This window comes from Salmo trutta, chromosome 29 (assembly GCF_901001165.1).
Source record: "Salmo trutta chromosome 29, fSalTru1.1, whole genome shotgun sequence".
Classification (NCBI taxonomy): Eukaryota; Metazoa; Chordata; class Actinopteri; order Salmoniformes; family Salmonidae; genus Salmo; species Salmo trutta.
In genome coordinates this window covers 22,448,643-22,461,864 of record NC_042985.1, presented here as the reverse complement: position 1 = coordinate 22,461,864, position 13,222 = coordinate 22,448,643, and the positions used below count along the sequence as shown (strand labels likewise).

The following is a 13,222-nucleotide window of genomic DNA, read 5'->3' as shown; positions in this document are numbered from 1 at the left end:
TTACATCAGAGGCTCAGTACCTTACTCTCAGTAAATCTCTGTAGACATTTACGCTCGATTGCAATGAACAAGTAGAACTTAACATGCTCCTGCAGGTTACCACTGGAATTTTTTAAACACTACTAACGAAAGGGAGATTACATGCACCTGCAGGTTAAACTAAGCTTGATTGCAATGAAAAACCCACAAGGATAAACCATCAGATCAGTTGATCTCTCGTTACCGTGTCAAGGGATTATGATACCAGACAGCTGGTCTAGATTCTCTACTCCTGCCCCCAATGAAATATTGATCAGTAGCATCGGAAAACCGTAAGGCTGATGAATGTAAAAAAATACTTATTTGAGTACGAGAATTTTAGGCTAGACCATCAATATTAGTTTTCATTCATACAACATGTCGGTAAACAGTAGACAGTAGATTTGCAGTCGTAAACGACAAAATATTTTATTTCAGTTGTACAGAATTATTATCAAATATATAAATCGCCCTTAGTCTCCTCATAAAGATTAGGACTAAATTGTTCTGATGATAATAACAACCAGAGGGTGAAATAGTCTGATAACCTTGACATCTACGTTAGGGAGCGGTAAATCGCTGGCCAATGTGGGTTGCAATTGAGATCAGTTGTGCGGGTGACTTTAGTGTGTATTGATGGTTTAACGAGAGATCAGCTGGCAATAATCTGGCGGCTTTCGATGGTTGCAATTGGCCCATACAGTTTATTGCAATGTTCAGAGAGACACAATAACAAGCTGTTCAAGGCTATAAATAAGTAGGAAAACTTATATCTGGAGGCTGCTTTAATGGTTAACGGTGGTTTTAATTCCGTGTCATTAAGACAAGTCTCCTTCGCCACTAGAGGCGATAAAGTCCTAGACCACTGTTATTCTACCCACAAGCAAGCATATAAGGCACTGTCTCGTCTGCCATTCGGCAAATCAGATCATGACTACGTACACCTGCTTCCTGTTTACAAGCAGAAGCTCAAACACGAAGTACCCGTTGAGAAATGGTAACCAGAATCAGATACTATGCTACAGGACTGCTTTTTAGCGCTGATTGGAATATGTTTCGAGACTCCGCCGATAAAACCAACGAGCTAACCACCTACATCACCAGCTTCATTAGGAAATGCATTTGCAACTTTGTCCCCACACTGAAGGTTCACTGCTTCCCCAATCAAAAGCCCTGGATTAACACTGAGGTTGGCGCTAAACTAGAGGTCAGGGCTACTGCACACAGGGCTATCGCTCCCGAGTGGCGCAGCGTTCTAAGGCACTGCATCTCAGTGCTAGAGGCATCACTACTGACCCTGGTTCGATTCCAGGCTGTATCACAACCAGCCATGATTGGGAGTCCCATAGGGCCGTGCACAATTGGCCAGCGTTGTCCAGGTTAGGGTTTGGCCAGGGTAAGCCTTCATTGTAAATAAGAATTTGTTCTTAACTGACTTAACTAGTTAAATAAAGGTTAAATAAATATAAATACATATCGCAGACAACCCTGAGGCTACAGCTGAGGACCGGAACAAATATGAGAAATCCCGCTATGATCTCCACAGAGTAATCAAACGAGCAAAAGGACAATATAGGAATATGGTGGAATAATATAACACAGGCTCCGACGCCCGCCGCATGTGGCAGGGGCTACAGTCAATTACGGATTACAAAGGAAGACCCAATCGTGATCTGCCAAACAACGCCTCTCTACCAGACAAACTCCAAGCTTGAGAGCTTCAAGTTCCTTGGTGTCCAAATCACTAAGAACTTAAAATGGTCCACACACACCTCAGGAGGTTGAAAATGTTTAGCATGTGCCCTCAAATCCTCCAAAACTTATACAGCTGTACCATTGAGAGCATCTTGACTGACTGCATCACTGCTTGGTATGGCAATAGCACCACCCTCGAGCGCATGGCGATACAGAGGGTGGTGCGGACAGCCCAGTACAACATTGGGGCCGAGCTCCCTGCCATACAGGACCTATATATCAGGCGGTGTGAAAGGAAGGCCTTGAAAAATTGTTAAAGACTCCAACCAGTCAAGCATCAAGTCTGACACCAACAGGTTCCTGAACAGCATTTATCCACAAGCCTGCTAAATAGCTAACTAAATAGCTAACCAAATGGCTACACGGACTCTCTGAGTTGACCCTTATTTTTGCACTGTCTCTATGCACCCTCACAGCACCCTCCCTACACACTCACACACACTGACACTCCAACACACAGACAACCGCTCACTTTATCATTTGCTCACACACACATAATATGCACATACATTTATACTGACTACACACACGCACGTACACCCACTCACATACAATCACCATATACACTGCTACTACACTGCTGCTACTCTGTTTATCATATATCCTGATATCCCGTCACCTTAACCCTATACATACCTACCTAAATCGATCCAATAGCCCTGCACATTGTAAATATGGTACTGGAACTGACTGAACCTGTATATAGTATGCTTACTTACTTTCTTGTGTCCTTCTTATTTCTTATTATTATTTCTTATGTGTTTTTGTTCTACCTTATGTTATTTTTAGTATTACATTGTTAGTGATTACTACATTGTTGAGTTTAGAGCTTGCAAGAAAGGCCTTTCACTGTACTTGTTCACGTGACATTAAAAACTTGAAATAGCATACTGAGTTTCCAACTATGAAGTCAAACTTCGGCCTGCTGATGCAATCTATTGTCCTCTCTTCACTTCCCAAGGTCAAAGACCTCCGAGTGGATAATTATCTTCTTTATTGCAACAAAATAAACTCATATCCCACTTCCTCTCCTCCTCATCCCTCTCTCCTCTCTTCATCAGAGCAACTCACACATATTATCTGAAAGTCTTTGTTCAGCAAAGACTTTCTATCTGACCACTCAAATCCTCCTTTCTCATTTCCTTTTGCAATTTATAACACTCCTCTGGCGTGATGGGGTGTACACACACACACACACACACACACACACACACACACACACACACACACACACACACACACACACACACACACACACACACACACACACACACACACACACACACACACATAGGGGAAGCGGTCACCACAAACTCAGTAAGGTTAATCCCTCTATATCCGTCAGAACTGTATCCAATCTCAGTCATATACTCTGATGTTCCACAGCCTATTTTCATACTCTCTGCAAAACTCCTTCCATCTCTTTCTCTTTCTCTCAGTCTAATAGTCTTGCTGAATTGAGCAACGTGATTGCTCATATTGCTCATATTTCAGCTTTGTGTGAGTCTGGTAGAAATACTATTGAGAACCCATATCCACAGAAGACATGAAATGACACTTGATCTGTGAATCCCTGGATGTAACCTCAGATCCATCCAAACCACAGGGCAATTCTCTGGTACACTTAGCCACCTGAGTACCAGTCATGGTTATCTTGGTTGGGCTCTCTCTACCTGTGTCTCTCCTGAGTCTTTCTGAATGGGTTCAGGTAACCAGGAAACCTGCTGGCTATCTCCACTCTCCAAAGATAATGGTTGAATAGCTTCTCAGCGGTGTATTACTTACTATAAACTGGGTGGTTCGAGCCCTGAATGCTGATTGGCTGACATCCATGCTATATCAGACCGTATACCATGGGTATGACAAAACATGTTTTTTTTACTGCTCTAATTACATTGGTAACCAGTTTATAATAGCAATAATGCACCTCAGGGGTTTGTGATATATTGCCAATATACCACGGCTAAGGGCTGTGTCCAGGCACGCCACGTTGTGTTGTGCATATTAGCCATATACCACTCCTCCTCGGACCTTATTGCTTAACTATAGTCACACAGAGAGGGAAATAAAGCAGTGCATGTGACGATGGCGGGAGCGAGGAGAATAAAAAACCTGTTAGCCTGTTTTAGAGTAACCTTCAACATCAGAATGTATGTCATCGGCCTTCACGTGTGCCTCCCTTCAGCTTGAAGGACGAATGGACGCCTTGTAAAAATAGCAGCCTGACTTGACATTGTGCTGTATCTTCTTCTCTCTCTCCCGCTCTCTTTTTTCGCTCTCATACTCCTGCTGCTAGCAATGAAGAAGCAGACACTCACAGACCATCGTGACTGTGGATAGCGTGTGAAAACTTTTGCTACAACCTCTTTTAGCAATGGTGATCTGCTGTATGTATGACAACCAGAGATGGTTACCTTGGCTATGACTTTGTGTTGGTGAGGAGAACTCAATAATAAAAACCACAAAACCAGTAATGGGTTTCCGAAGACACAGAGTGGAAATGCATGCATGAACACACACACACACACACACACACACACACACACACACACACACACACACAATGTAACAGAAACAGACAGGCACAAAAACAGAAAGACACACACACACACACACACACACACACACACACACACACACACAATGTAACAGAAACAGACATGCACAAAAACAGAAAGACACACACACACACATACACTCCTGTCTCTCCTAAGCCAATAAATTAGGGTGTTGCTCGATCTGCAGGTTTATCTTACTGTGGGACTCCATGCTAGTCATTATATTGATCTGGGCTGTGTGAGAGAGAGAGGAGTGTCTTAGAAGGAGGGGAGAGACCAGTAATCCCCATCTCAATTCACACCCTGCCTGCCTGCTGGGGAGTCAGGCTCAAGGTTATACAGTGCAGCACCACAGACCGAGGCCCAGGGCCAAGCTGGGGGAGGAACGAGACAGGGGCACACCAACCTGGGGAGAGGGTATCCTGGGTTGGCCATGGAGGTTGTAGTATCCTAGGAAGAATGTGATGCTGGGTACTTGAACAGTAGGGCAATTTTATTAGTAAAGGGGTTTTTGACGCAATGGAGGCACCAACTAGGGTAGCCCTGGGGTGAAATGGGGGACTAACTAAAGTTGTCTTTCAGGGATTAAATGGGCTATGTAACTGGGTAATTTGGAAGTTGTTATGGGGTACTTACGAGGGTAGTCTTTGGGGTGGACCTTCTCTGACCAGTTGCCGTAGAAGGTGACTCTGTACTTGGCTGTTCCACAAGCACAGCAATCCAGCAAAGGCTTCTCTGTGGTCTCCCCAAACAATGACTCTGAGAAGAGAGAGAGAGTGAGAGAGTGAAAGAGAGAGGGGGGGTTAATGGAGGAGAGAGAGTTTGACAGCAGAGAGAGGTATAGGGTTGTTATAGGTAGGGGACAGAGGAGGGGAGAGGAGAGGAGATGGGCTTATTTACTGTGGTTTGAAGCAAAAGAATAAGGGTAAATTAGATATATTAGGCTTTCATATTGAGCTGTCTTTTGAAAATAAATACATGCTACACAGTTGCTATGATAAGGTCACTGAGTTGAGAAATATGAGAAGTGCAGTTGTCTTAAATGTCCAATTCCTTCCACAACTGTGTGGTTAGCTCAGATGGAGAGGAGGGGATGAATATAGGCTCCTGATTTTGCCTGGTTATTTACATGATGATGTGGTGAAGAGATGGAGGGAGGGAGGGAGGGAGGGAGGGAGGGAGGGTGAGGGAGGGAGGGAGGGAGGTGTAAAGCTATTCTTTTGATTAGTCTCTGTAAATTCTATATCCAATGTCATGCACAGCTTGGGAGATACAGCACAAGTGTAAGGATCCTGACCCAGTAAGGGAAGAGAGAGTAAGACAGGAGATATTGAGATATAGTAAGGGAGAGAGAGGAGGAGTGGAAGATATGTAGCGCCCTTTACTACATCTCAGTAATGGAGGACATACCTTTCTCACACATCCTCTTGGTGAGAGAGCCTTCATCCTGGAAGTAGATGATCCTCTTCTGGACAATGCTGGCCCTGCAGAGAAAGAAGGAGGAGGGGAGGAGGGTGGGAGGAGAAGAGGAAGTTTCAGGTTAAGAGAAAGGAGATGAAAGGTTGGAAAGAGAAAGCAGATGAAAAGTGAAAAGATGAGGGTAAAGTGGAGATGAGGGTTGAAAGAGAGAGGGAATGAATAGAGGAGAAAAGACAAGAAAGGACGAGAGGATGACAAGGCAGGAGATCAGGTGAAATAAGGGAGGAAATAAGCAGGAGATGAGGGAGAAGGGAGAGAAAGAAGAGAACAGAGTTAAATACTAATTTTAGCACAGGGAGTAACCGGGGGGCATTTGGAGTAATGTTGAACTCAGGATGAGTGTTGAGTGTCTGAATGAATAAAACCTGGGGAGGAAGTGTTCTTGTGCATCCAGACAGGTCTCCCAACAGTTCTGAGATCAGCTACTAGAGCAGGTTCTGTGTTATTCATCAACATTTTAATGTGATTCCAGACAGGTCTGAGATCAGCTAATAAAGCAGGTCCGGTGTTATTCATCAACATTTTAATGTGATTCCAGACAGGTCTGAGATCAGCTACTAGAGCAGGTCCTGTGTTAATCAGCAACATGCTCTTGTGCTTCCAGACAGGTCTGAGATCAGCTACTAGAGCGCACAGGGGAGCTGAATCACAGGGACTCTCAGACCGGAGGGATTTGCTAGCTCTTAAGTGTTTATTAACATTAAGATGTGTATTTAGCAGGAGAGAGATGAGGTTGGAAATGAGATTGAAAACCTACAGAGAAAGAGGAAAAGGAGAGAAAAAAGTCTGAACGTAAGCTTCCCTTTTGAGAAACGATCAAGAGTGAGCAAGCACACACACACACACACACACACACACACACACACACACACACACACACACATACACACACACACACACACACTCAGGCGAGAGGAACTACAGCGTGTCAGAGATAAGACTGAGTGACAGGCCAAAAGTTACGTTTCCCAGAGCTAAAGTCCTGCTCCTGGTCCTGGCAGAGAGACTGTTCTGATAGAGCTGTCTGGGGGCAGAGCCACAGTGTGCTGGGTGGACACAGGTCTTAGTGGGGCCTTGACATGCAAATCAGACACAAACAAACCCCTTCAAGGGCCAGAAGGGGGCCTGCGTGCGGGCCAGAAACGATCGCAAACAAATTACTTTCAGGGCCCAAAAGCTGTCACAAACAAACTCCATTCAGGTGCCGTACATTACATCAGACTTGGCTACCCACAACAGGCTGCAGGTTTCTATGGTGATAGTGGGCAGAGGGTAGCAGAAGGGTGTAGGTTCTAGGCTCTGGACTGTCTGGGTTCTGGGTCTAGTCCAGGTGGATCATGTCCAGCTGGACTGTTTATGGAGCAGGAGTCCAAGCTGGGCCGAGCCCACTGCTGTCACTGTCCTCTCCCACAGTCACAAAAATAAAGAGAGAGAGAGAGAGAGAGAGAGAGAGAGAGAGAGAGAGAGGGAGAGAGAGAGAGGGAGAGAGAGAGAGAGAGAGAGAGAGAGAGGGAGAGAGAGAGAGGGGGAGAAGAGCGAGAGGAGACGTAGATGTAGAAGAGGAAAGGTATAAAGACAGAGAGAGAGAGAGAGAGAAAGAGAGAGAGGGAGAAGAGCGAGAGAGAGAGAAGAGCGAGAGGAGACGTAGATGTAGAAGAGGAAAGGTATAAAGACAGAGAGATGTACTATATGCTCATCTCAGGAAGCCGTGGTACTGAGGAGAAAGGGCACAAAGAAAGAGACATACGAGACAAGGACAAATAAGACAAAATCATTAATTTCACCTTATCCATGAAGGACACACTCCAGATGAGCTGCTTTCTCTCAATTCTGATGAGATTCCAACCTATTCCCCAAGCAAACCTCCTACCACTAGGGCCTCCCGAGTGGCACATCGGTCTAAGGCACTGCATCACAGTGCTAGAGGCGTCACTATAGACCTGGGCTCGATCCCGGGCTGCTTTGCAGCCGGCCACGACCGGGAGACCCATGGGGCGGGGCACATTTGGCCCAGCGTCGTCCGGGTTAGGGGAGTGTTTGGCCAGCCGGGATGTCCTTGTCACTTAGTGCTCTAGCGACTCCTTGTGGTGTGCCGGGAGCATGTACGCTGACTGTGGTAGCCAGTTGTATGGTGTTTCCTCTGACACATTGGTGTGGCTGGCTTACAGGTTAAGCGAGCAGTGTGTTAGGAAGCAGTGCAGCTTGGCATGGCCATGTTTCGGAGGACGCATGGCTCTCGACGTTTGCCTCTCCTGAGTCCGTATGGGAGTTGCAGCGATGGGACAAGACCGTAACTACCAATTAGAAGTCACAAAAAATGTTTTTTTTTTATTATAAATAAACCTCCTACCACTCTGCTGTCTGTTTCTCCTGCCTGTCTCCAGAGCAGGCTGTCAGGGGGATTATGTTTGAGGAGGCTGTGTCAGGCAGGCCGGACAGAGAAGGGACACTATCTCTACATTGACGGAGTGATGTATGCCCCTATTAACATAACACAACACTCTCTTCATCTCTCTTTTTCTCACCCTCTCTCTTTTTTTACACATTTTTACTCTCTAAGGCGCACAGCGAGACAGAGACAGAGACAGAGAGGAAAGAGAAGAGAGAGAGAGAGAGAGAGGGAAATAAGAAGAGAAGAAAATAAAGCATAAACACAACAGATCCCATCCGAAAACAAGGAATGGGTTTGGAAGGGGATAGCAGCAGGACATGAAGAAACCTGTCTGAGGGGTGTACCTAGAAGTACAAAGGTGACAGGGGTACCCTACCCCAGGCGCTCCTAAACACACCACCAGCATATCTCTAATTGTTCACACTTTAATTCAATCTCACCCCAATTTCAGATATCTCTCCCTGAGTGAGCCGCTCACAAACTGCCTCACTAGCTGCCCACTTTCTGGGGCCGGCCAGGCAATCAGGCACAGTAATGCTTATTTAACATCCAATTTAAATTCTATCAATGAGACACTATTAAAGCCAGACTCACTTTCCTGGCTCCACGCCGCCGATGGTTATCGCCTCAAAAGCGCTCTGGTGTTAGGGTGGGTAGGAGGGTGTGTGTGTGTGTGTGTGCATGCGTGTGTGCGCACACGTTTGTGTGCATGTGCATGTGTGTGTGTGCGTGCGTGCGTGCGTGCGTGTGTGTGTGTGTGTGTGTGTGTGTGTGTGTGTGTGTGTGTGTGCGCGCGTGTGCGCGTGTACGTGTGTGTGTGTGTGTGTGGCCAGGTGAGAGAGGGATAAATAAACATAGCTATTTGTTTACAGTTCGTTCTTTTGGGAAGGCACATGCTGTACCAGTTTCATTGAACCATTCCTACTCATCTCACATGTAATAACTGCACAGCTAGACTGCAATTCTCTCTGGGAAGGCTTTTTAATCTACCTGCCATTGTGTTCATGTTATTATATTCCTGGAGATTTCAAATAGGTTTTGACACTATCATGTTCTGACTGTCAATACTGTACTACACTTTATGTCAGGTGAACCTGAAAAAAAGAATGACTTTTCTGTATAAATTAACAAAAATATAAAGACTCTACAGGGAGTGTAGTCCAGAAATCAGACAAACGTCTGTCCCTTTTTGACCCCCATAATCATGGTGAGCCAGACCAAACCACCACACTCACTGTTTCCAGCCACCAGGAGACAGCAGCTACTCCTCAATTACAGCGAACCATCAGGGAGGAGGGGCCGTCATACCACAGCCTCTCTAGCCACAGCACTAGAGGAGCTCTCAAAAACTCTGACGATGCTCTGAACTGATCACTTTCCACACAGACAAACTGAGCAATGGTGACACTATACACAGTAATATACACAGTACACATCTACACATGTTGTATTACGTTGTATTACACACACTCACACAAACACACATGCACACGTACACGTAAACACACACAAACACACACACAGGCACCAGACACATGCACAGTCTGTTTTTCCTTAACAGTTATTGCCAGAGGTGTCTGAGCTACCAGGTTATTTGACAGGTAGGCAGACAGGCAGGCTGAGAGCATTGAAATTAAAAACTAACATTCCTCTGCTCGTACAAACAATGAAATCCCTCATTCTCTGATGAAACAACTACTATCGTAGCTGGGGTAAGGTGGGCAGACCCTCCCCCAGGCTGGCAGCGCCAGTCACGTCCATTGTTTATGGGGTTGTCATGGTAATAGAAGAGGGGGAATATATCTAATGGGGAGAGCCCTATTTTCTTTCTCTCGTGATTATATCTCTGGGGAGATACCTCCTGTTGGACTGTGATTTATGGCTAGCTAGTTCAGGCTAGGTTGGTTTTGTGCAGCTCCCCATTACCCCGTGCAGTGTAACATTAAAACGCCTGTTGGCATTAACCGTATTTCTCTCTCCGTCCATTTGTTATTTAAGCTAGTAAAGTCACAAGATCAGAAAACCTGTAAACGCCACACTGAAATCAACCATTTCAGATTCAATGCTGCCTGCGTGTCTGTGTCTGTCTATGTGTGTGTGTGTGTGTGTGTGTCTGTCTGTCTGTGTGGGTCAGCGATATACAACAGCTTCTCAATAATAATCTGTCAATATGATGTTTAGGGGTGCACCTGCCCCACTTCACTGACAAAACTTTAATAAGAGTGATCACCCAGTAATTCAACTTCCCAGTTTCCAAAAACACTTCCTTTTCAACGATGGACCTCTCCTCGCCTGGTGTCATCACTCTACAGTGAAAAACAAGCTACCCCACTGGACGTACCTTAGTATCACATCCCCACTCCCTAACGTCCACAAGTGACTATATCTCACTCTCTCCTCATCTCACATGCTGCCACTCTCTTTCCATTCTGTCCATTCATCTCTTCTATACTGATCACTCTTCCTCTTGTATTGTCTCTCTCCCTCTTTCTCTGCCTCTGTCCCCCACTCTCTGTCCCACCTCCTTTCTCCCAATAGATATAAGATAGCTGAGAGGTAAAGTAGGGGAAGATGCCTGCCTGCCTGATTAGTGTGCTGTGGGAACAACACAACTACGCCCTGGTTGAGAAAGGCAGAAAGAGTGAAGAGGAAAAGGAGAGAGGGGGGAAGGAATGAAAAGGGTGTGTAGTAGAGAGAGAAACCGACAGGAGAGAGAAGAGTGAGTGAGAGTAGAGAGAGAAACCGACAGGAGAGAGAAGAGTGAGTGAGAGTAGAGAGAGAAACCGACAGGAGAGAGAACAGTGAGTGAGAGTAGAGAGAGAAACCGACAGGAAAGAGAAGAGTGAGTGAGAGTAGAGAGAGAAACTGACAGGAGAGAGAAGAGTGAGTGAGAGTAGAGAGGAAGAAAGCCAAAGAAAGGGGGAGTTCAGAGACAGAGACGAAGGCAAGGAAATCGCATCACTCACTCTGACAGGCACATAATAACGTGCATTAATAAGAAATGCAAGCCTTTTTTTTACAGCCCTACACACATAATGACGGCACGGTGAGAGATTTAAACGGGGCAGGAGAGAAAGTGACAGGCCAACTGAACTCTTTAATAATGCAGAGATTAGCCATGTAGGGCACCACCCCTATGTTTCTGTTCCTCTCTCTCTTCTTTGTCGCTCTCTCTCTTCTCTCTCTTCTCCCCCCACTCGGTACACACTGGTTGAATGTTGCTTCCACGTCTAATTCAATGAAATTACGTCGAATCAACGTGGAATAGATGCTGAATTGACGTCTGTACCCAGTGGGTCTTCTCTCTCCTCCTACTTTTCTCTCTCTCTCTAGCTTATACACTCTCCCTCACACACACACTCTCTCTCTCACACACACACACGCACACTCGCTCTCTCTGTCGGCCCTACCCTCAACCAATATCCTGCCTCAACGCATGGGAGTGTACTGTGATCTATGTTTGGTACAGGTAACTAACACATACTGCACCTAAACAAGCCCTGGAGGCACACGACTCGGCAAAGGAATCAATTAATGTCACCCCAAGCCATTGCAGATATTCTTGTGATTTTTAATTCTTTATGCAACATACATTCTTAAAGAAACATTGATAATCTATTCTGTGTGAAACCTTTAGGCTGGGTTTGGAGTGGAGAGGAGCACAGTAGTAACTTCCCATGTACAGTAATAGGACACATGTGAGTACGATACTGTATGTAAACATGCCTGAGGGGTCCACATACAGCTCCTTATTCACAGTATACAATCAACAACACACTGTCACAGCTACACTGGATTTGTGTCATAGTATGGTCACCAACTCTGGTCCTATACACAAGCTAAAGGTTGTGAATGTCTTGTTCCAGCCCAGCACTAACACACCTGGATAAACTAATCACCAAGCCATCAAAACATTGATTAGTTGAATCAGATAATATTCCCATTGGTCTGGAATAAAAGCCTCTAAACACCGTAGCTCTCCAGTACCACGGATGGTGATCACACATGGCTGCATCTCGATTCTCCACACTTCTCCCAAAGTGTGCACTTGCACATTGGATTGATGTGAGCATTGGCTGGAGGGAGTTTCCACAGTTGTTGCATCCATAATGGGGAGTATGCAGGACAAGTGCACACTTCGGGAGAGGGGTGGATAATGGGGATGCAGGACTATAGATCCTTACTCCAGGGTTCTTCAGAGAGCCCCAACTACATGTACCTACTTGAGGGTGACACAACCAGAGGAGCTGGGGGGGGCTGTCCAGAACACCTGGATCCTGGTGCGTCTCCGAGGGGTACTCTCTGTCACTGCCGGGGGACAGTTGATCATGAACTGGGTGTCCTCTTCATCGATGATCTGTATAACACATAAAAAGAGACACACACACACACAGACGGACAGACAAAGACACACACATACACACACACACACAGCACAGATTAGATTTAAATAAGGATAAGCAAATGAGAAAGATAATTATTTTTGTAATTGCATGGTACCTTATGTTCTCTCTGTATTATACCATATATATCATTACTATGTATTTACTATTGTCATATGATTCCCTCTCTCAATGTGAGTTCAAGTGCAACTTCATTTAACTGCCATTAGCTTTCATTACCAGGCCTAATTAGAACGCTTCAATTAGACATTATCTAATTCATTAGCAACATCTGTTCATTGCAAAGTAATAGTACATTTTGGCATTTCACAAATTATTTTCAATTAAATGAATGCTATAAATGAATTTGATCCATTTTAAGCTCCTTGTGTCATTCTACACTATGACTCAGTGGATACATCTGGCTGGCATGCAATTTAATATATTGTGTTTGAATACATATGTACATAAGTCTATCCTATAGTGGCAAATTGACAGCTTTACAGCTGGACCACAAATATATAATGGTTATTTCACACACGCACGCACGCATGCGCACACAGACACACACAGACACACACGCAAACACACTCACTCACTCACTCACTCACTCACTCACTCACTCACTCACTCACTCA

General features: G+C 45.2%; 1 protein-coding gene across 2 annotated transcripts in view; it reads right to left on the bottom strand.

Moving 5' to 3' along the window:
* Positions 1-13,222, bottom strand: part of LOC115167143 (spondin-1) — a 140,364-nt gene that overhangs the window by 112,723 nt on the left and 14,419 nt on the right. For both annotated transcript variants that reach the window (XM_029721269.1, XM_029721271.1), the window contains exons 3-5: positions 12,426-12,559; positions 5,742-5,815; positions 4,968-5,090 (exon numbers count right to left, since the gene is read on the bottom strand). In XM_029721269.1, the coding sequence (XP_029577129.1) occupies positions 4,968-5,090; positions 5,742-5,815; positions 12,426-12,559 (331 nt within the window). The remainder of the gene's footprint in view (positions 1-4,967; positions 5,091-5,741; positions 5,816-12,425; positions 12,560-13,222) is intronic.